Source organism: Lagopus muta, chromosome 6 (genome assembly GCF_023343835.1).
Source record: "Lagopus muta isolate bLagMut1 chromosome 6, bLagMut1 primary, whole genome shotgun sequence".
Taxonomy (NCBI): domain Eukaryota; kingdom Metazoa; phylum Chordata; class Aves; order Galliformes; family Phasianidae; genus Lagopus; species Lagopus muta.
The window spans coordinates 19,346,845-19,369,675 of NC_064438.1; the positions used below are offsets into that span (position 1 = coordinate 19,346,845).

At 40.3% G+C, this 22,831-nt stretch overlaps 3 protein-coding genes across 4 annotated transcripts in view; 2 read left to right on the forward strand and 1 right to left on the reverse strand.

Annotated features, from left to right (window-relative positions):
• Positions 1-2,012: 2,012 nt before the first annotated feature.
• Positions 2,013-11,683, forward strand: RAG1 (recombination activating 1). The gene is made up of 2 exons (XM_048947719.1): positions 2,013-2,111; positions 4,934-11,683. Exon 2 carries the CDS (start codon positions 4,960-4,962, stop codon positions 8,086-8,088), a length of 3,129 nt encoding a protein of 1,042 aa, XP_048803676.1. The 5' UTR covers positions 2,013-2,111; positions 4,934-4,959; the 3' UTR covers positions 8,089-11,683.
• A 4,236-nt stretch (positions 11,684-15,919) lies between these two features.
• Positions 15,920-22,831, reverse strand: part of RAG2 (recombination activating 2) — a 44,515-nt gene continuing 37,603 nt past the window's right edge. The window contains exons 2-3 of one of the 2 annotated variants that reach the window (XM_048947721.1): positions 20,784-21,604; positions 15,920-18,294 (exon numbers count right to left, since the gene is read on the reverse strand). In XM_048947721.1, coding sequence (XP_048803678.1) covers positions 16,677-18,284 — 1,608 coding nt within the window. In that variant the 5' untranslated portion in view covers positions 18,285-18,294; positions 20,784-21,604 and the 3' untranslated portion in view covers positions 15,920-16,676. The remainder of the gene's footprint in view (positions 18,295-20,783; positions 21,605-22,831) is intronic. The other variant, XM_048947720.1, reaches the window with a different exon arrangement.
• Positions 18,506-22,831, forward strand: part of LOC125694460 (intraflagellar transport associated protein) — a 41,835-nt gene continuing 37,509 nt past the window's right edge. Inside the window, exon 1 of the mRNA XM_048947725.1 lies at positions 18,506-18,649. The gene's annotated coding sequence lies outside the window, so the exon portion shown is untranslated. The remainder of the gene's footprint in view (positions 18,650-22,831) is intronic.

Genomic DNA, 22,831 nt, shown 5'->3' on the forward strand with positions numbered 1-22,831 from the left:
GGAACACAAGAAACATAGGAGCTTTTATCTCAAATGTGCATGAAATGTCTTCAGTCAGTGCAGTTCCCAAATATTTATGGTTTTTGGCAGACTTGGCCAATAGTCACGTACCCATGACCATAATGCAACATAAAATGGTGCATAAATGCTTTTTCTCCACGTGGTGGTGACAGTTGCACAGGGAAAATATTTTCCAGCACTGACTGCACAGCTCAAACTGCCGAGCAATTATGTTCATACACACATAAACCACATTCAAAGCTGTTTCAACTGGAGATCAATTAAAACCTTATTTACTTGAGTATCCCTTCCAGAAAACATTTTTTCAAGGTGATTTTTCCTGAGTATGCTGCAAGTAAAGTGCGGGACTGCTTACATATGCTCACCTGGCTAAGCTGATGATCAGATTGCTCTCATCCAGCGCTGTTCACACAAGACTTCAGTCTCACAGGGAATGGGGCTGGTAGGTTGCTGCCTGGACAAGGTTTTGAATGAGTCCTCCAGCAGAGGGACAGATTTGCTAGACTGCTTCTCTGAGAGCCCCTGATCCCTCAGTGCATATTGTCAGCAAGCTGCATCTGCTGTTTCAAGATAAGGGAGGAAACCAGTATGAGCCTGCAGAGAGTTACTTTGATATCTGGTGTTGCAGCCTGACCTGATACCTTTTTGAAAAGGTCTCTCCAAATGCTAGCGAGGGGACAGTGAAGGCAGGCAGGTTGTGGGGAAATCCTGGCAAGATAGGGAGAGCAGAAATGCTGTGCTTAGGGCTGGGCCATGACACCTTCTCGCTGGTGAGCAAACACCAGAGTCAGGACAACCTTACTCTAACCTGCCTTGCCTGGGAGTGACTACCGTGATTTCTGTTCCACCTTGTCCTGACACTCAGGTGCACTTGTTTCTACAGCAGCTCTGAGATTTTGGTCAGAATCTGACCAAGGGTATCAGAGTTTGCAACCAAACTTTGTTTTCTTTGTCATTGCGTTACTTGATTTGGCACAAATAATTGCACTTAGTTACTGAGGAGATATTGGCATCTCCTGGGACATACAGTGTGAAATGAGTGACTGACCCAGGTCTAGCTTCACTTCTCTATGACTTGTCATCTTGCAAGAACAGGAAGGAACTGTTCTACAAGATCAAAGCTGATAATAGGAGGGAATCCTCTCATCATTTTTACCTATAGCAAGTGTTGCTACTGCAAACTCCTACTTTTGGGGTGTGAGCATATGTTCACTTTGGGAGAGCTTGGTGGGTCATTACATTTTGTTGCATAATGTTTTTTGAGGAGACCAAAATCCTTCAAGGTGCTCTTGTGTAACAGAATTTGTTTTCTTTTCACTTGGAGTGAGTTTCTGAGAAATACGTGCTTTGTCAACACTGAGCGTGAGCACTGAATTTTACTGCCCACCATCTGTGGACACTTGCCTATGCCTATGTACTATCGACCAGTTATTCAGAATACAGAACTAGTTTTTATATTGTTGATTTGTTCTCTTGTCGAGTACCTTTAGGATACCATCAGGAAGGTAAAATCTCTGAAAGTGAGATAGTGGGATCAGAAGAAAAGACATTGTGTGGTCCCAGACCGCAGAGGACTGGCTGCTGTTAACAGAGGAAGCAGGCCTCTGGCCTTCAGTGAAACAGCTTTGGTGTGCGACTGTAGTGTGACCAGACACCAGGTTCTTCTCTCTGATAGCTGACAGTGAAGAAACTAGCTCTGAAGCTAGAAAGAAGAAAGCCAAATGCAGAGCTTTGTCCTAACACTGCAGGTGCTCCTCAGAAAGGCTGCATGCTTATCTCTGAGCCCTAGAGTCTCGCACAAGAAGACCTTGTTTTTATGAATTTTGTGGTTAAGCCTCATAAATTGCCAGGTGCCACCTGGATTTGAAAGTTCTGCATTGTGTTTAGTTGAAGTAACCTGTGGTTAGCACCAAAGTGGTACTGGGAGCTCAGAGGCACAAGGATAAGTGAGATAAACAGCATTGCAGTGTCTTTAAAAAGCAGAGGGGACAAGGAAAGAGCAAGAGCACACGGGAGAGCAAGCAAGCTTGACATGTGGAGCAAACTGAGCAGACATAACAGCAGCTCTACATACTGACAGGGAGCTAAAGGTAGGCTGGCTGCACTAATGGCAGCAACTCAAATGCTTGTAGGACAACTGAATGTTGATTCATTTTCCTGTTTTAATGCACTAGTCAATTTTTTTCTATATATGCAGTGAGACTGTTCATAAAGCAAGGTCTTCCTTGACATGACTAACAGTACCACAGTTGTGCTTTTCTTCAGAAGTGTATGAAATACTGTGAGCTGGGAAGAAAAGGGATTTCTTTTCCCTTTTCAAGGTAAAAAGAGGTGATACTGAATACAGCTGTCAGAGTTGATTAAATAACCGTGGCTGGGGTTCACGGCTGGGGTTCACTCTGTAAGAATCTGAGTGGGATAAACAGTGAGGAGGATTGTTCACTGTGACCCACAACTAGAATAACAGACCAAAGGCAAATCTAGCATGAAATGTTCCTAGCACTGGGGATATTTCTACCTCTCCCAGCAGAGCCGCTTCAAACTCCACTGCCTGGCATCCAGGCCATTTAAAGTGTCTGATGAGTAGCCTGTTGGCTGCTACTATCTCCTGAAGGAGGCTAAGGTCAGGTGACCTAAGAGGGCTCTTTATCATTCATTTCTTCAAGGGAATGTTCAGTGTAAGAGAGAGAGGAAAAAACAAAAAGATCATTGCACTTTTCTTTAATGAGGGTAAAGCTTCATTTGAGTTGGTAATTAATAGGAATGGCCACAGGTTTGGGGATTAGTAAGGCACTAAGGTGGCACTTAGTCTAAGGGATAGCTGAGGAGGGAAAGTATTAAATATTTTACTTTAAATGTACTTGGTGCTGGCTGTTTCTTTACAATGAATTCGGTACTGCCCTGAATAGGCATTGCACATGGGTTGAGACATTCTGAAATTGCTGTTGGAGATGGTGAAATTACACAAATTTCCCTTCACAGAGAGGGATCTGCAGACAGCATAGGGCAGCCAGTGCTGCAGGTAATAGAGCACGTATCCGTGGGAATGCAAGATGATTCAGGGGCAAACAGGTTATCGCTCAGTGGATAGGTTTTACTACCTCTGCCACAGGATGCAGCCAAGAAAGTAGGCGGTAGTAATGACCTGAATTCATCTGGGCACAGCAGCGGATCACAGATCCACAGGCAGCAGAGCACAAGCAAGCACGTTACCAGGCTGTTTCGGCTGTGGACAGCAGGGGGCTGCAGTGCAGCCCGCGATGTTCAACAGCATGGACAGCTGGACCGAACAATGCAGGCAGATGGGGACAGAGGTACAGGCAGGTTGTTCTCAGTAGGATGAAATGAAGAGAAAGTGGGGAGAAAACAAATGTTAGCTTTGGTTGCCAAGGCCTAACGAACAATTTCGAAGTTAAACACTGCTCTTAAGGAAAATTGAGCAGACTGATTTGTCATTCTGGGTCTAGAACTTTATCAAAGCATGGAGTCCTTTCCCAATAGATTCTCAAAATTAGTACAGTAATGTTGCTTCATTGAAAGGTTATCAATAAAACAATCTCAGAAACACCCTGAGCATCACCAGATCATGGCATAGATATATCTCTTATGAAGGACACTTTCCACATAAACACAGAACTGAGATTTCCACCAAGGTTAGTGAATTGCTAGGTGGAGATATAATCAATCAGAGAAATCAAAGCCATACCCATGTAATTTCTAGTTTGATGTGTATGGTCTTAAATGTATAGTTTTTCTTCTTCTTTTTTTTTTTTTTTAAATTCATATCAATCGGTTCAGTAAAACAAAATTTAAGTAAAACAAGTGAAATAATCAGCAAATACAGTTTAATCTTCTCTACGCTGTTTGTTCACTTTCTGCACTTCTCATTGTCAGATAAGGAAAAATAGGTTAGTCACTTTTGTATTTGTTTCTACATGATTTTGTTTTCTAAGTCTGATGCAGTAGCACAAAGTTTCAGTGTTTGAGGTGAGTCTTCTATTTATTTTCATACAATATCATATTCCCATGGCAATCACATTGATATTACTTTTGGTTGCATCTCTATGAAAGCTACAATTGGGGTCAAATTTGAACAGACATTTTCAGCTTTCCAGTACCAGTAATCCTTACAGAGTTCTCAGCAGGGCACTTAAACAGATGACTAACTTGAAATGTATAAATATTCTCTCTAGAGCAAATACGCAGTGAGTATAAATTGCCATATCTCCTTTAGAGTCCAGGGAACCATTGCACCTTACATCAACAGAGGATACACTCCTACAGCTTTAATGAAACCACTCACATTCAGCATCTGTATACTAAAGTACCTTACAGAATTGAGGTCTGAATAAAGTCTGCATAGGGATTGAATAGCATATGCTGCTCTGCCTGTGTAGGAAGGCAAAGGCATTCATTAGACACTTCAGGTCAGAATCAAGGACTAACAAGTGGTGTGACAGCAGTAGTCTCAAGTGATTGAAGTAACATAGCATGAGACAGAAAAAATTATGTCTTGAAGCCACCAATCTTGTTCAGTTTCATATGAAGAACTTGCCACACTTTCAGAGCATTACTCGTCTGTCTATCGTAGACTGAGAAGTTAGATATAAGAAGAAGGAGGCAAATTGGGAAATTAGGACCTGATGACTAACAGATGTACGCAATATGCACTGATGTTACAATTGACTATGGATGTCTCATGATCAAAGTCAAAGCATAGCCAAGTATTTATCTGAGGTACTGCGTGGACAGCCACATTTGGATCTCTCAGTTTATAAGCGTCTTGGGCAAAGGAACTTAAAACGCATTTCTCAGTTAAAGTTAATAGAGTTATTGTGTTTAAAGCATATGCTCAGGCATTGGCACTATTTCTCATTTTGGAACATAAGCTAACATACAGCTTCTTTCTCAGGTGATCTGGTTTCTGCCACACTGGAGATGTCGATAACATCACAAATGGATCTACCTGAAGAGATTCAGCATCCATATGCAAAATTTTCTGAATGGAAATTCAAGCTGTTTAAAGTGAGACCATTTCAAAAAGCACCTTCTGATAAAAGCCAATGCATAAACAAGGATCAAGAACAAGAGGTAGCTTCTACAGACAAAAACATCGTACTGCATAAAGATGAAGAAGTTCCAAGAGGAGAAAAGTTAATTCTGACACAGATGGACTTCATGGGCAACACGCAAGCACTTGAGAAAGATGTCAATGACATGAAAATACAAGACAACACAATTCACCAGAACAACCTGAAGCAACTTTGCCGCATCTGTGGAGCTTCATTTAAAACTGATTGCTACAAGAGAACTCATCCAGTACATGGACCAGTAGATGATGAAACTCTGTGGCTTCTGAGAAAGAAAGAGAAAAAAGCAACCTCTTGGCCAGATCTTATTGCAAAAGTTTTCAAGATTGATGTGAGAGGGGATGTTGACACTATCCATCCCACTCGATTTTGTCACAACTGCTGGAGTATTATCCACAGGAAATTCAGTAATACTCCATGTGAAGTTTATTTTCCTAGGAACAGCACGATGCAGTGGAAGCCCCACTCTACAAACTGTGAAGTGTGCCACGCTCCCAGCCGGGGAGTCAAGAGAAAAAGCCAACCATCCAATGTAATACATGGCAAACGTGTGAAAATCATTGCAGAACGTGCTCGAGTTAACAAAGGCATAAAGAATCAAGTGCTGATAAATAACAAAAAGGTAATGAAAGAGATTACCAACTGCAAGAACAGACATCTCAGCACCAAGCTTCTTGCAGTTGATTATCCAGCAGATTTCATTAAATCCATCTCTTGCCAGATCTGTGAGCATATTTTGGCAGACCCAGTGGAAACAACATGTAGACACTTGTTTTGCAGAGCTTGCATTCTCAGTTGCATCAAAGTTATGGGCAGCTATTGCCCCTCCTGCTGGTATCCTTGTTTCCCTACTGATCTGGTAACCCCAGTGAAATCCTTCCTGAACATCCTTGATAGCCTGAGCATAAGATGCCCTGTACCAGAATGTGATGAAGAGATCTTGCATGGAAAATATGGCCAACACTTCTCTAACCACAAGGAGATGAAAGATAAAGAGCTCTATAACCCCATAAATAAAGGTGGTCGACCAAGGCAGCATCTTCTGTCTTTGACCAGAAGAGCTCAGAAACATCGTCTGAGAGAACTGAAACGTCAAGTCAAGGCTTTTGCTGAGAAAGAAGAAGGTGGTGATATAAAGGCTGTATGCATGACTTTGTTCCTGCTAGCTTTAAGAGCAAAAAATGAGCACAAGCAAGCAGATGAATTGGAGGCTATAATGCAAGGCAAAGGATCTGGACTTCATCCTGCTGTTTGCCTGGCAATCCGAATCAACACATTTCTCAGCTGTAGCCAATATCACAAAATGTACCGAACTGTAAAAGCTGTCACTGGGAGGCAGATTTTCCAGCCACTGCATGCTCTTCGCACTGCCGAGAAAGCCCTCTTACCAGGTTATCATCCTTTTGAATGGAAACCTCCATTGAAAAATGTATCCACTAACACAGAAGTGGGAATTATAGATGGACTATCAGGACTACCCCTCTCGATTGATGACTACCCAATAGACACAATTGCAAAGAGATTTCGATATGATACAGCCTTGGTTTCTGCTTTAAAGGACATGGAGGAAGAAATCTTGGAGGGCATGAAGGCAAAAAATCTGGATGACTATCTGAATGGTCCCTTCACTGTGGTAGTAAAAGAGTGCTGTGACGGAATGGGAGATGTCAGCGAGAAGCATGGAAGTGGTCCTGCGGTCCCAGAGAAGGCTGTACGCTTTTCATTTACAGTCATGAACATTGCTATAGACCATGGGAATGAAAGGATAAGGATCTTTGAAGAAGTAAAGCCCAATTCAGAGCTGTGTTGCAAACCCTTGTGCCTTATGCTGGCTGATGAATCAGACCATGAAACTCTGACAGCAATCCTGAGCCCTCTCATAGCAGAAAGAGAAGCTATGAAGAACAGTGAACTGCTTCTTGAAATGGGAGGCATCCTGAGAACATTCAAATTCATCTTTCGAGGTACAGGCTATGATGAGAAACTTGTAAGGGAAGTGGAAGGGCTGGAGGCCTCAGGTTCCACTTATATCTGTACCCTCTGTGATGCAACCCGCCTAGAGGCCTCTCAGAATTTGGTCTTCCACTCCATCACCAGGAGCCACGCTGAAAATCTGGAGCGATATGAAATATGGAGGTCCAACCCATATCACGAATCTGTTGATGAGCTCCGTGACAGAGTGAAGGGTGTTTCAGCCAAACCTTTTATAGAGACTGTTCCCTCCATTGATGCATTGCACTGTGACATTGGCAACGCAACAGAATTTTACAGAATTTTCCAGATGGAGATTGGTGAAGTCTATAAGAATCCTGATGCATCTAAAGAGGAAAGGAAGAGGTGGCAGTTGACTCTTGACAAACATCTCAGGAAGAAGATGAAATTAAAACCTATGATGAGGATGAGTGGGAACTTTGCTAGGAAGCTCATGTCCAGAGAAACAGTAGAGGCAGTGTGTGAATTAATAAAGTGTGAGGAAAGGCATGAAGCCCTAAAAGAACTAATGGACCTTTATCTGAAAATGAAACCAGTATGGCGATCTTCGTGCCCTGCCAAAGAGTGTCCAGAATTGCTGTGCCAGTACAGCTACAATTCACAGCGTTTTGCTGAGCTCCTGTCTACAAAGTTCAAATACAGATATGAGGGCAAGATTACCAATTATTTTCACAAAACCCTTGCTCATGTACCTGAAATCATTGAAAGAGATGGGTCCATTGGTGCTTGGGCAAGTGAAGGAAATGAGTCTGGAAACAAACTATTCAGGAGATTCCGAAAAATGAATGCCAGGCAGTCCAAATTCTATGAAATGGAGGATGTCTTAAAGCATCACTGGCTATATACTTCTAAGTACCTCCAGAAGTTCATGAATGCTCATAAAACGTTAAGAAGTCAGGGCTTCGTGATTGATCCAGACGATGGGTCAGGTGATTCTTTGCCACCGGAGATCTCTTTGGAAAGCAGTGATTCAGTGGAACTCTAAATGTAAAATACATTTGGTGTTGGGTTTGTGATACTCCCTCTGAGTGGAGACAGCTTCCTTTTCAGGCCTCTAGAGGTACAGGGAAGATTGAAGCTTTCATTTTTATACTCCCTTTTAAAGGTGCTGAATGGAATTTAATGAAATGCCATGTCTGTTGGAAGCTTTGAACAGAAGCAATGCAGTGGTACATTTACCAGTTGTTATGTGAGAGGGAAGTGGAAACAAATTGCAAAGAAGGACCATGAATTTATTTTGGTCTCAGAGTGTTGTTTATAAGTGAGAAAGACAAAGTAAACAAGGTTTTATATAGAACAGTATTTTGGAATGAATATAATACTGGAAAGTTATGACACTTGCTGAAAAATTGAGAATGGCTATTTGTTCTGTTTGCATTTTATGAGCTATTTTGCTATTTACTTTTCAAGAGGGTTTGATTATTTTATTGATGGCTTTTCGGCTTTTATAAGTCAAGATTCGCCAGTGATATAGTTAGGTAATTGTTTTGGGATGAACAAAGTTTGGGTATTTTTACACAATATACTGACTAAAGATACAAACTTTGATCTCAAACATTTAAAACATTTAATGTTTAGGTTGTAGCTCTGCTTAGGAGCAGGTGGTGGTATCAGTAATATCATGCTGATTTACTATATGAAGATAAAAGAAGGGTAGCTATAATTTTTTAAAGATATTTTTATTGTAGCACATTTACTCTAAAATGCAAACCTGTGCTTGTGCACCTAAATCGGCATTACAGTGTCCTGTGCTCTCACCATACAAAGCACATTTAAGCTCTGCTGTGCAGCTTGTTGCTTCATACAAATTTTAGATTTTGATGGTGACTTCATTATGTGGCATACTTGTACCAATTTAATCTTACTGGGTAAATTCCTGGCCTTACTGAAGTCACCACTAAATTGTCGTTGAATGCAAGCTCACAATTTCACCAGGTGACAAAAAGTCATAGCAGACCCATTTTTCAGGAGATGGATGTTAACTTTATCAGGTACATGTCAGTGTTCTGGTCTTCTCTATTAAATAGTTCCGTTACCATTTCTGATATGCTCTAACTCTATCTAATACTGAGCTTTTTCTCATCTAGGAAATGTCACTTATTTCATTTTCTAGATACGTAAAATGGGAAGAATGATGTTTATTAACCTGAAGGATAGTTTGCATAAAGGCATAGTGAAAAGAACTATTAGCTGCCTTGAAATTACTGTATAGTGTATTTTACATTATTACAACAATATTTAGTTAGCATTCCTCGTATTTTAAACCTTCGGGAGCACCATTATGTTGGTAGTATTTGCCTTTCTGAAGTGTTATTGCTATATGACTGAAAGCTGCTTAGATCAGATGAGATTGCACCAGTAGCTCTTGTGGATAACGTTGGTTAAAATGGATAAAAGGATTTAAAAGTTAATGTGTGTAAACCATGAGATTTGGAAACTAAATTATTTCTGGACATATCACCAGTGCAGATGAACAAGTCTAGACCTTCATTCTGCAGTGTTCAAACACAAGCTTAAATTCAAGTGTGTGACTCAACCACTGAATGCATGCATGCATACATAATGTAAGCATTTAGTGGTAGCTTACATCTAAAAAAAAAATTAAATGTTAAAATTATGTGGATTTTATTCAGTGACATAGGCAAGAAATATACTCAGAAATATCTGAGATATCCCTAAGTCACCCAGCCTTTCACATTAGTACCTGTAGCTAGGGCACAACTGTGTCTGAAGAAATACTTCAGAAACAAGATTAAATGCACAAAGAATCAAAAGCACGGATCTAAAAAACCCACACTTTGTGTTTTTATTTTTATGTGGCAGGAGTTGGTTTGTGAGTGTAAGGGAACAACAAACTTGAAGGACTACTGGTCTGAGGTTTCTGTTAGTAATGTCTTGCTCTTGTTACTTACTAAATCTTTGAGGGTCTGGTATTTACTATTTATGAATTATGAAGAAATAGTGCTAAGTGTTGGTAGCAAGTATAAAAATTAATCATATTCTGATAATGCCTTTCTTTTGATTATTTTAAATCCCATTTTAAGGTAGTTTGTAACTTAGGATTTAGTTTTAATAGTGTTTTTTTAAATATAGTTTAACACTGTGTCAAAATTTGAGGCTAGAAATAATGTCTTTTGCTTACAGCACTTCATTTTCTAAGCAGTCACAAGAACAGCAGTCTTTTGTATGGTTTACCATGTACATCTGCACTTACTGAGTGTTCATTTCTACACTAAATTATTTCTTTCAGTTCTTTGAATAAAACAAGTACTTCCCATAGAGCATAAATGCCAGGTTTACATAAGTATCATTTTTTACTAATAAATGCAGACAAGTACAACTGTTTCCCATGGAGTATAAGTACCAGCAGTATGGCAAAGAATATACTTTAGCAGTAAATGCAGGCACGCTTTGTATTTTTGGTACACTATATTTCATTATGCAAATAGTTGCACACTTTTTTGTTCAGTTGTATACCTATTTAGGGCAATTGTATTACCTTAGTTTTCATTCTTCCTCTGCTTGGATAGCCTAAGGCATAGTTTAATAGTCCTGACTGAGCTCATGGTGATTTTCACCTCATTTAAGTGGTATATGTTGCTTTTGCACAAGAGTGAATTTCTCACAGAAATAATCTCAACCTGTTTCTCACACTGCATACGCACCACTGGAGACCAGCCAGACTTTGGTCATTTTGCACACATAATCTCAGTGATTTCACTGACATTTTCAAATTCCAAATTAACACGCTGCTTACATAAGAGCAAGCGATTTGTCCCGCTCCATTCAAAAGAATTGGGTACATTTCATCCATATATGTCTGATTTCTCACTATGAACTCATGAACTCATCAGGCTGAACAGTGCATGGGCTGGGACACAGGCAGGCAGGAGGATAAGGAAGTATTCCTTTGTGAAATACTATGGAGCCATCAAAACACATTTCACATCCCACCAGCTATGGGCAGAACAATTGACACAGGTGATTGTTAATATTTTCTTTATCCTTTTCTTTAGGCTTGGATCTACTTTAATCTTTTTTTCCCTGTTGTTGACATTCTGTGTAAATCAAAAGACTCTTCGAGAGTTTTGAACTCATTAAAACAAACAGAACTGAAAGGGTAGGTACCTGCAAGTGGGGCTTTGTAAACAGGAATAAAATAACAATGCTGCATGCATCCCAGAGAAAACACATTTTGACTGCAGACAGGCGCATCATTTGTTTACTCAGCCCATTGTTAAGCTTTTTGGTTTTGAAGAGGCTTTAGAAAAGTGGAGACGCTTTTATTCATGGTACTCTCTCAAACCTTCAGATTTTCTACGCTAATACTTTGTAAAAATCTGTCAGTAATTACTTCAAGGTGAATGCTTTTCCTTTTTTGAAAGTTTATTGACTGTATTCTGTATACAATGACATTATGTATCTTGTTTTGTTAGTTTTATTCAAGGGCTTCAGACTACGAATTGCCTTGTTATGAAATGATGTGAATATAAGAGGAGTCTTGACTGTGGTCTCACATGTTTTGTCCTCACAGGAATAATGCTATTGACTCTAAGCAAAGCAGCGCTGACTTTTACTCAGTTCAGACACAAACTTCAGATATTTACAGTATCCCAGTTTCTCACTGCACTGAGTTCTGCGTGCTGTCTCACAGCACAGCTTCATCATTTTACTTTTTCTTATTGTATCACAGTTTCTTTATTTCTTTGTTTGTAACACTTGTTTAAAATAAAGGTCTTACAAGTATTTAAGTTTCTGAATTTGTATTTCTTTATACTATTTTGCCTGTGCTCATAAGGTTGTGATAACAGTCTCACTTTTCATCTATACTGTGCATTTTTTTTTATTTGGACTGTTCTAATACTCAGAGACTTCAGCTGGGATTCCAGCCCTGTGCTGAGGTCACCAGGTAAACAAAAATGAAGATTGCTCCATGCATCTCCACAGCCCTTTCTGCACCTTTCCCCAAAGGCAGCTGTTTGACAGGAAAGTAAAACCAGTTTCATTTAGTCTGTAGATAACTTTGGCTTCATTTACAAACACTACCCCAGTATTGGTTACAAATCAGCCGTGTCTATTATGTCCTCGTTACTGCACTAAACCTCTTTACTGATTTCTGTGCATCCTTTGCATCAAATCTTGTCTTATTTTGCAGCTGCAAAGGCTAGATTGGATCTATCTTTAAGTTCATGATTTTTAGTTTTCCTTCAGATAGGAAAGTCTTTCTTTCCTTCCACTGATATGTCAGGGTCAAGTAACTTACTTAAACCAACTGGTATGGATGGAATTAACGCTGAGCAAATTGAGCATTTACATTATTAGCTACCTGATTTCCTGCTGCAAACAGGTAATTAGATACCTAATTTATAGACTTTATATAACCAACTTAATTCTCTCAGCTGACCACGAATAAAAATTTCTGGATGGAAAAAATGGAAGTCATTAAAACAACAACAATAACAAACAGAACAAAACATAAAACCAATCCCCCCAGACAGCTTCCTGGTAAACTGGGATGATTTCATTCCTTTATTCCTAAAGTAATAATCATAGAATCACTAAATGGCTTAGTTTGGAGGAGACTTTAAAGATCATCTAGCTCTAACCCCCCTGCCACAGGCAGGATTGCCAGCCATTAGATTAGGCTGCTCAGGGCACCATCCAACCTGGTCTTGAATGCATCCAGGGATGAGTCACCCACAATCTCTCTGGAAAACCTGTTCCAGTGTCTCATCACCCTCTGAGTAAAAAAATTCTTCCTAACATCTAACCTAAATATACCCTGTTGTAGTTTAAAACCATTCCCCCTTGTCCTGTCATTATCAGACCATGTAAATATTTAGTTCCCATCCTGCTTGTAAGCTCCCTTCAAGTACAGGAAGGCAGCATGAGATCTCCCCATAGCCTTCTCTTCTCCAGGCTAAACAAGCCCAGCTCCCTCGCCTTTCTTCACAGGAGAGGTGCTCCAGCCTTCATCTTCTTTTTGGCCCTCCTCTGGACCCACTCCAACAGAGCTGCATCCCTCCTGCACTGGGGGCCCCAGGCCTGGATGCAGTGCTCCAGATGTGGACTTACAAGGGCAGGCCAGAGGGGGACAATCACCTCCCTCTCCCTACTGGCCATAATAATTGACTGAAATTTATTTTCCATATATTCTCACTAGAATCAGAATCAGATGAAGAATAATGAGGTCTACTACCACTGTTCTTCAGACTGCTGTTTCAGGTGACTGAATATAGTATAATTTTCAGAGAAATGATCAGCTCCAACTCCTTAGTATGGGAGATTTTCTACCTTCTTCATCAAGCTTAATATTGCCCACAGTCCCAAAAGACACTTTAGAAAGGATTTAATTAGCAGTTTTTCTAGCAACACCAGCAGAGGTGTCAAAAGGTGAAACTGCTGTATTTTCAGTGCCCAGCTTTTCCTCTGAAGATGGGCATTTTGAACAAGAGAAATCACAATGCATACGTCGTAGTGGCCAATGCATGTTTTGAGAAATCAGAAGGTTTTTACAATGTTTATCCTGCATTCATGTTAACAAGGGACAATTTCCAAAGCCCAAATACAGCCACAATACAGGAGTTTTCTCAAGCTATTCTGAGAAGTTAGTTTTGCTTGAAATGGGAGAGGGTAGGAATCACATATGGAGGGAGCTAGAGTTGCCAATCCTTACAATTAAGCAAGTCCTTCTGTTTGCACTGCAGTAAATCTGGTAGTAAATAACTTTACAGATTCCTTTTCAATCTGAACACAGTCTTCTCCTTTTGCTTTGGATTCCCAGTAGCATTATTTCCACTCTTTTCAATGGTCTTTTAGTGCAATGAGTCACTTTGAACTATGACACATGTTTTAGTGCTACCACTAAAGTTTGTGCTTTGCCTTTCCTGTAGATTAATTAGGTACTTCAGCATTTAAGTACCTTCCACAAGCAGTAAAACCATATACTGTTATCTTAAAAGCTGATGATAACAACAGCAACAATAAAATGTGACTGGGAACCCTGATGCTGCTTGTTGTGGTTACAAAACACACAGGTCAGTTGGACGTTGACACAATAGGGATTTACTTCTGCACTCAAATCTGCTTAATTTTATCCTCTAATTCTACCTGGCATGAGAAAGAAACGTATTGATTATCTGGTTTTGAAGACAATCAATGCTCTAACAAGTACATGCCTCAAAAGCTTCATCAGAATTATCAAATAATTAAATATTTTCTGCAACCTTGAATGCTATGTGAAGTATCTTCCTTTACAGGTCAGTGGTCGTGCACTTCTTTATGACCGAGTCCTTAGAAATTTCATATTTTACTTTACCTATGATTTACTCTTCCAGCAGTAACTCTGAAATGTGATTTAATGCTTGTTCTACTACCCTTCACTGAAGGCTGGGACATAGTTTGACTATTTCTCCCTCCTTATGAAGTGACACATACATTTAAAAAAATCATAGACCAAACAGATTTGTTGCCCAGTGTGGCTCCTCAAGAATTTAAGATATTGACAGCAACGGGGTAACAGGCAAAAAGCAAACCAGCTATTGCCAGGGACTGAAGTAACTGTGAGAAGTCCTGTACAGTGGTGAAGGGATGAGGGGTGAATTTCTGTTGTGTGCATATATTGTCCTCCTGTGTATGTCGTGATGATGTTCTTTAATTTTAATGTGGAGATTTTTTGTTGTTGATGTAAATGAAACTTGTAACGTGCTGAATGTATATTTTAATGACAATTTGGCTGAGTAATACCTATGACTAAACTACAAAAGAGGATATTGTCTATTGAATTTCAGCAGTTTAAAGGGCTCTAACTCTTATTTATTCCTTTGAAAAATATACAGCCTTATTTATTCTGAGTATATTTTGAGGAAAGAGGAAACTACCATTTAAATCTATGGATTTACACTAACGTAAAAATGGATGAAACAAGTCCCAGGATGATCTACTTCCCATTTACAAATTCTACCCACACTATAACCTCCATCAGAATATAAGTGGTTGGAAATGGAAATTTTGTCTTGTTACCCTTTACTATCCTCTACTGTTGACTCGTGAGGGTGTCAAGGGGAGTACTGTGCATACACATTTGTGCTGATGGGAACACATGGCTGCTTTTGAAAGGGGTGGCTGCTCAGGGTCTGCACATACTGATCAGATGGCTGACAGCTGCTCCTGCTGCTTTTCCTTTTTATTCAGGGCTCCAGCACAAGAACTGGACTGTGAATACTGAGCTATTAGTGTTGCCTCACGAATGTTGAATGGATGGTATTGATTTTTTGAAAAGATGTTTGGAACAGTAATAAAAATAAAAAAAATCAAGTAAAAAATGATGAGGCTTTACAGATAGCCAATAAAAGACTCCACAACAAGTTAGTAAACTCTTGGGCTATTCAACCTTGACAATGTCCTTTTCAATCTGAATCCAATCTTGCCTCCATGCTTTGAGCAGCTAGCTGCACTTGTTTTCACCCTCATGATGCAACACTGGCTCAATGAGCCGCCCTGAGCAACAGCTTGCACTTTCATACTGTCACAATCTACCCAGTCACCCTGCAGGAGTAGAGAAAGAAACGTGAGAGGGAAGACCTGGAGTAAATGATAAAAGTCCTGTTCATCAGAAGGAACTTCTAAAGTCAATGGGAGCTCACGGCATGTGGCAGCTGTGAAGCCAGACCCCTTACAGACTCCAGATGCACTTCCCAAGCACACACACGTACTGTCCTTTCCTAGACTTTCTGATTTGCAGTGTTTGATTTACTCCATGAACAGGTGAAAATAACCCACTCATTTTTATTACAAATTTTATTATCCAACTAATATATATTTTTAAAAATACAAACGCAAAGCAGTTGTTGAGCACAGTGGTTTAAAAATGTAATTTAACTTTTACTGTGAGGTGATAATCCTTAATGATAGCCAAACCTGACACATAACCATTCAGTACCTTTCAAAATAAAAAATGAATTATCCAGAATTAAATACTTGAAAGATTTTCGTAATGGAAGTCCCTGAAGAAAACTGACCCTCAGCATCTGAATATTTCATTATTTCTGACACAAGGGACTTAAAAATCACTTCAATTTAAAAGCAGATTAATTAGTCTAATTTTGGCTCATTACACTAACGTAAAATCGGAGCAAGGCAGTTATAAATTAGGCCAAATATTTCTAGAACTACTTGCTAAGATAAAAAAAAAATAAAATGGGCAATATGGTCTTTGTTTACTGACAGATGCTAATACCACTGAGTACATGAGATAACATCTTTTCCTAAAGGAGTTCTACATTTACTGGGAATGATTGAAGAGTAAGTTATACTACTGTAAAAAATATAGCACTAAGTTACCAATATCTGGCTGTGTGTTTGTACGATGCCCTCTGTGATAAGCTTCCTATATGGATATTACAAAAACATACATAAGAAACAAAAAATGCTCATGAGTTTTGAAATATAACTGAAATATTGAGATAATATCAATTTAATAAAATGATCAGTGGGAACCTCAGTAACCCATTTTGTTTCAGCTACTGCTAGCTGTTTTAGTCTCCCAGTTGAATACAAATCAGTGGCACAAATCTATTCAAATAATCTCCGAAGAAAAGACTTTTTCACTGGTGTGGTTAACTTCATGGTTTTCTTTTTGTGCAGTCGTTTCATGGGTTGCTTTTTCAGACGCACCACCTTTTTGGGAGTTTTCAGCCCTTTATTAAGGTCAACATGCTCATTGCAGAAGTACTTGACGTTTGCTTCGGAGAGCCGAAGGAGCATGCTCTCTGACAGATCCATACACTGTGCATGAACCCAATGGCCAGACCCACTGGAACACAAAATCATTGCAGGCTTGTTGAGTTCTGTTGAATAGAAAGGCACCCAGGTGTTAATGTCAATATTGCAGCTGGCACAGCAGATGATCCAGTACCCTGTTTCTGATTCATCTTCTTCATCGTCTTCATTGTAAGTATCAATGTCATCAACATCAAAGCTACTGGCTTCAGCACTAAAAGAAAACTCTTCGGAATCTTCAAATGGAGTGGAGTCTCCTTGGTCTTCGGTAGATGCCTGACTGCATGCTTGTGATGTCAATTCTTCTTCTTCATCCTCTTCTGCTCTGTTGCATCTCAAAATGTAGAAGTAGTTTGCATCTGAGATTAACTGTTTGTTGGCCCCAGGAATACCCAACAATATGGACCCTTTGCCCATATCACAGCCAAACCACATCCTACAGTGTTTAATATCGGGTGTCCAATCTGGGCTTGCCCTTTCAACAATCTCTATTTCATTATTTTCCAAAATTATAGTGTTACAGATCATCCGTTTCTGGTTGTCAGACTGGTAGCCCCCAACAAGGACGAATTCAGTATCACCAGTCTGAGTCACAATACCACTCGACACAGATATTCCCCCTGGCAAGATAGAGCAGGTCACAGCTGGGCTGCCCAGAGGGAGATCAACTTTTAGCTTGTAAAGGCTGGGAGGCCGGGTGTTATTTTGAAGTGAATGGCCTCCCAAAATGTAGATTGTATCATTCCTGGCAACTGAAACATGAAAGGAAAGTCCATCTTGAAGCTCTGGAAGTATGTATGACGTACAGCATCCAAACTCAAAATCAACAAGAAACACAAATGGCAAACAGTCAACTACACTATTCCATTTTTCAGTAATTCTCTGTGCAAGAGGAATGTATGCTCTACCTCCAAATATAACAATCATGCTTTTTCCCCGGCTATGAACTACATTAATTGTATGCCCGTATCTAGCTTCAGGGACATCTCCATCTAGATCTTTCTCAGTGCATTGAAACGTGGTTTTCTTGGTAGTTTTGTTTACCACCTTCATAATGTAAACCTTATCAGAAAGATCATTGTTAGGTGTTTTCCCACCATGAATAATGTACTGGTGCTTATTGGACTCCCCATCGCTTCTAAGCGTGCAAATAGCTGGGTAGCGGAGCGGGGGAAGGTAACAGGAATCCCTAGAGAAGGCAGCAGGTTTCATTTTGAGCTCATTCTGCTTTATATCAAGGAAGAAAACACCCGTGGGACAGGATCTCTTCGGCCATCCTTTCTGCCCAAAAAAGAAGACATGTCCATCAAAATTCAGCAGGGAAGAACCTGGCTGAAGCAAGGATGAATTGCTGACAGCCGATACCATCTGCAGTGACATCGCATCTGCTGGCTGGGTCATCCTGCAGTATCTGAGGCAAACAACACAAAAGAAAGATGTTTTGAACACTCGGAGAGTATCTGCTTGAACAAGTGGCATTAAAATTGCACGTCAGTTCTCTCATCATTTAAACTGCATGCCAGTTATGCGGAATTTTGAAAAAATAATAATAAAAAAAAGGTAATATTTACAAGCATAACGCTTGATTTCGTGGCTGCTGGCCAGCCTTACTGCTTCCACTCGAGCAGAGCAGTAAAGGCCGCGCTGCGGGCGCGGGGCTCCCATGGAAACGCCGGCCCCGGGGCTTGCTGGGGCCGGTAGTTTTCCTTCGGCGGCTCTACCAGCCTCGTCTCCGAGGCCGCCCTGGGTCTGGCGGGCCGCGGGCGGTGAGTGGGCCGCAAGGGCCGGGGCCTTTCCGCACCGCTGCCGTCAGCGGGCGGGCCCGCCGCCGACTGCTGGCAGAAGGCGGGTGCTTGTGCGGGGCGTGCGGCGCTGGGGCGGTGGGGGGGAGGCCCGTAACACGCGGGTTCCGCTGTGCTCGCCTGGGCTCCCCGGTCAGTGGGACCGGCCTCCTTAAGATGAACAGCATGCGGGACTACAAGGCAGACGTCAAGATTAGCGGAAGACGTGTCGGAGCAGTCGCGGCCAGCCGTGTTTCTAACCGTGTTAGTGCCGCACGCTGCTGGCTCTGTTTAGGATCGATGGGCTGACTGCCCCATGCTTTTGTCTTGCCGTCACGTTCATCTTGGGGATTGCAGCTTGGATTTGTCATGTTGTATGCTTTCATGAGTAGGTTCCAAGCTGTTTTTTTTTTTTTTTAAACATGTTTGTCCGAAAATCTACAGTAGTTAATGCAGTCAGCCTGCGCAGTAACACTGCTCGGGAGAGCAAAGATGCCAGGGAGGAAACCAACTGACCAGTCTGTAGTGACAGCAGAGCTGTGCCTTTCAGTCACTGCCCAGTGCTTGGGTGCAGCCTTTGCCAAACCTGCGTAATTTAAAGCTGTGAGCTAGCTTCAAAGTGCAGAATTTGAAGAAAAAGCCCTGCCAAAAGACTCTCCGCATTTTGAAATACAGTTTCTCTTTTTGAATTCTTTAGGATTTATGTTTTTGTTGTGCCTGGTTTTTATTTTGCTGTAATAGCAAAAGCAAGAAACAGAGGATTCCTTCTTTAAGGAAGGATGAGTATCGTCTAGCGGTGTGCCATCAAAATCTGGGGATTCCAGAACAGCAGCACTTACAGCAAGATTCATGGTGGGGCTGATTTGTGGGACTGATGATGCTAGCTACTTCAAACTTGCTTGAAGAGAAATTTGCCAAATTGTTTACATTCAGATGAGATGCCAAACAGAAATCTTTGCTGCTTGTTTCTTACAGCTATTAAAAAATGTTCTTTTTAGAGGAGTAAATTTGGGTTTACTGGGCTGTATTTCCTGTCTTTCGTATTGTGTGGTTACGTAGCTTCTTTGTTTTTATGGTCTTTAGTAAAGTAAATGAACTTCCATACTGAGGATGCCGTGAGCACACAGTAAGTTAGGATTATGGTATTTTCCTACTGGTTTGTTTTTGAAATCGAATGAGTATTAAAATGGCAGATAGTTTAATCAACATGTTGACAGTGTCGAGTTCTTAAGTATATACTATCCAGAGAAACTGTTGGAGATAGAGTGGAGAAAAGACCAATTAAGATAATTAAGATAAAAATGAGATTGATACATATACAGAATGTACTGGTTAAATAAAACACACTTAAAAGCGTTTCCTTCTTGTCACTGCTTAATATTCCTTTGGCTTTAAATAAGTAATCAGTCCAGTAAGTGAAGGAGAGAATCTTTATCCTGGATTCTGTGACAGCAGTAGTTCCTTAGGCCCTTGCTGGGATTGTTTTGTCTTTCTGGGTTGTTCCGTGCTACTTAAAGTGTGTTCACGTTGTGTGGCTGATCTTGGGCTGTTCTGATTTCCATTTCCAAGCTATTACTAACATGACATAAAAAAACCTCCAAAACAACACCCATATTCATGTTAATTTCACAGTAATTGGAATGTTGCCAAATAGTGAATGATTAGATCTTAGGAACTGCAGCAAACCAAAAGCACCTTTCAGTTATAAAATAAGGTATTTGAACAGCACTGATTAGACATGGAGAGAAAACAGATTGCATGATAGCGTGAAGTCTTAGTTGGTAAATGCTGCTTGCTGACCATCAGATTCTGTCATTAGTTTGTAATTATTTGTAACTTGGCAGGAACACAGTTATCTACAGTACATTTAAATTTGTTTTGCAATATTATATATTTTTTCTTTTCCTCTGACTGATCTGCAGGGTCTCCTTTTGCAAACCAGCAAGCAAGTGCTCTTTCCAAATTCTTCAGAATTGAGATAATATCCAGACACCTGCAGAGCTTTGAAGTACTCCATAAAGAGGATTAAGAAAGCAATTGTTTTGAGAAATAGTATTTAAAAAATTTCATACGTGCATCAACCAAGCTTGCTCTGGGTAAAACAATAAGTCAGACGTACCTGGCTGATGGAGTGCTTTTGTGTCTTCCAAAATCTTTCTCTGTAATTGAGATTCAAATGTGAGCACTTTGAGGAATCTTCTCTGACAGCACAGGGGCTTGTGGCATGGAGGGGAATCTATCTGCTCAATTTGCAGATGTGTTCCTGAGAACTCAGTCTACTGTGGCTAACTGGCTGTGACCGTTTTTTTTTCTTTCTTTTTTTTTTTCTTTTTCCTTTCCTCTCTTGTCTTCAGATGGCACAACAAGAAACCCACCAGCCTTTGGGAGCTTTGCAGCTGAGCTAGTCGAACAATTGTTAAAGCTCGGAGCATGCACTTCTTTGTAGCTTAATTCTTCACTCTGCTTAATCCATCAAGCTTGTGATCATTTTTGGAATTTTTTTAGTGCCAGTGTACTGTATAATACAAGCTGAAGTAATTTTTTTGCGTATACAAAGGTATACTAATTTCTATGTGTAGTAAAAGAATGAGTGAGGACTGAATTTCCAGTCCAAAGTCCATTGAAGTCAGTGACCCTCTGATTAGATCTTAAAGAATGAAAACTTTTCTCCCTTCTGTGCATTTTTCATCAGATGAACAGAGCTTTTCTTCAAGTTAGACTCTGCAAAGTGCTATGGGAACATATCCTTTCAGCAGGCAGCAGTACTGGGGCACAGAGGATAAACCACTTAAATAACATAGCACAGCAAGTAAACTGAAGAACCAAGAAAACAATTCACTCTTCATAGCTCTTTGCTTCTGTTTCCTTGAACCTCACTCACTCCTGAGTTACAACATCTGCCACGCAGTATTTTAGAAATGCTCCATCTCCCATTTGAAACTGCAGGGAGAACAGAAATAAGAACAGCTTGTAGTGGAATTTGGTTTGTACAGGAAAGCAAACACACCCAATGTTTGTGAAAAATCACCTTGAGACATTGAAAAACTGTAATGCAGCTAGGATGTGGTAGAGTTTCTCATTTGAAATATAGCAGTTGCAAGGCACTGTGCCCTGTATTGTCCACATGGGTCTATTAGTTCTCTAGCAAAACAAAGTATAAAGGAAAACATACTGCAAAGTTGAAGGCCAGAGTACTTAGCTTCGCCCATAACTTAAGGATATTCAGATCAGATGTATTGGTATTTTCAGTAGTGCTTAGATGATGTTTGACAGATTTGTATCGAGCGCTTCGCATAGTCAAACCCTTGTTTGGATCTGAGATCAAAAGATCTACTGGCAAAAGAGATACAAATATTTAAGATAAAATCTAACCTCCACTTGTCTTGTTTAATATTTTATATTCATTTCATTCTCCTTTTGCTACTTGATGTGTCTTATCTCTAGAAATTCTTTTTCTAATTACTGTGGATGAGAAAACAGAGAAATTAAAGTTTGTTGGCAACATCATGTTGGTTTTGGATGAGGATGTGTTCTGTCCAAAATGGTCTTCTGTAACTGTCAGTGACAAACTGCTTTGGAAGAGCTGCAAGCAGCCAGTAGCTTTGGAATAACATATCTACAAAGAAAAATCATGTTCAGAACTGTGCAGTTCACAGCAGGAATATCTAGGGTTTGCAACTTGAAATTATTTGGCAGAGAACCAAGGTGAAAATGAATCAATAGACTTCTTTGCAATTTTCTATTTTAACAACGTTGACATGCTATGTTTTCAGCAGATTGCTCATTGTCATGGAGATGCTTTGTTGCATTTCATTTTCTCCTACTACACTTAATTAGGTAATATATGATTTACATTTTCATTCCAAGTGTAGTAGGCGACTGCAACACCCAAGTCATTCCAAGTTGTACTGAGATATTTCCACACCTGTCATTATATTATCTGCCACTAAACCTTCATCCTTCAGGAGTGGAGATGGCTCTCCGTGGGTTACAGCAACACACTTCAGGGAGGCAATACAGGGGATGCCATCCTACTTGTTTGTGGAAGCAGCCATCCAGGATGCAAATATGTTGCTAGGTATTTAGCCAAAACCCAGGGCTCAAACTTGTAGAGGAAGGAAGGCACAGGGAGTCCAGTGTCCTAAAGTCTTCAGTGTTCTGTCTCAT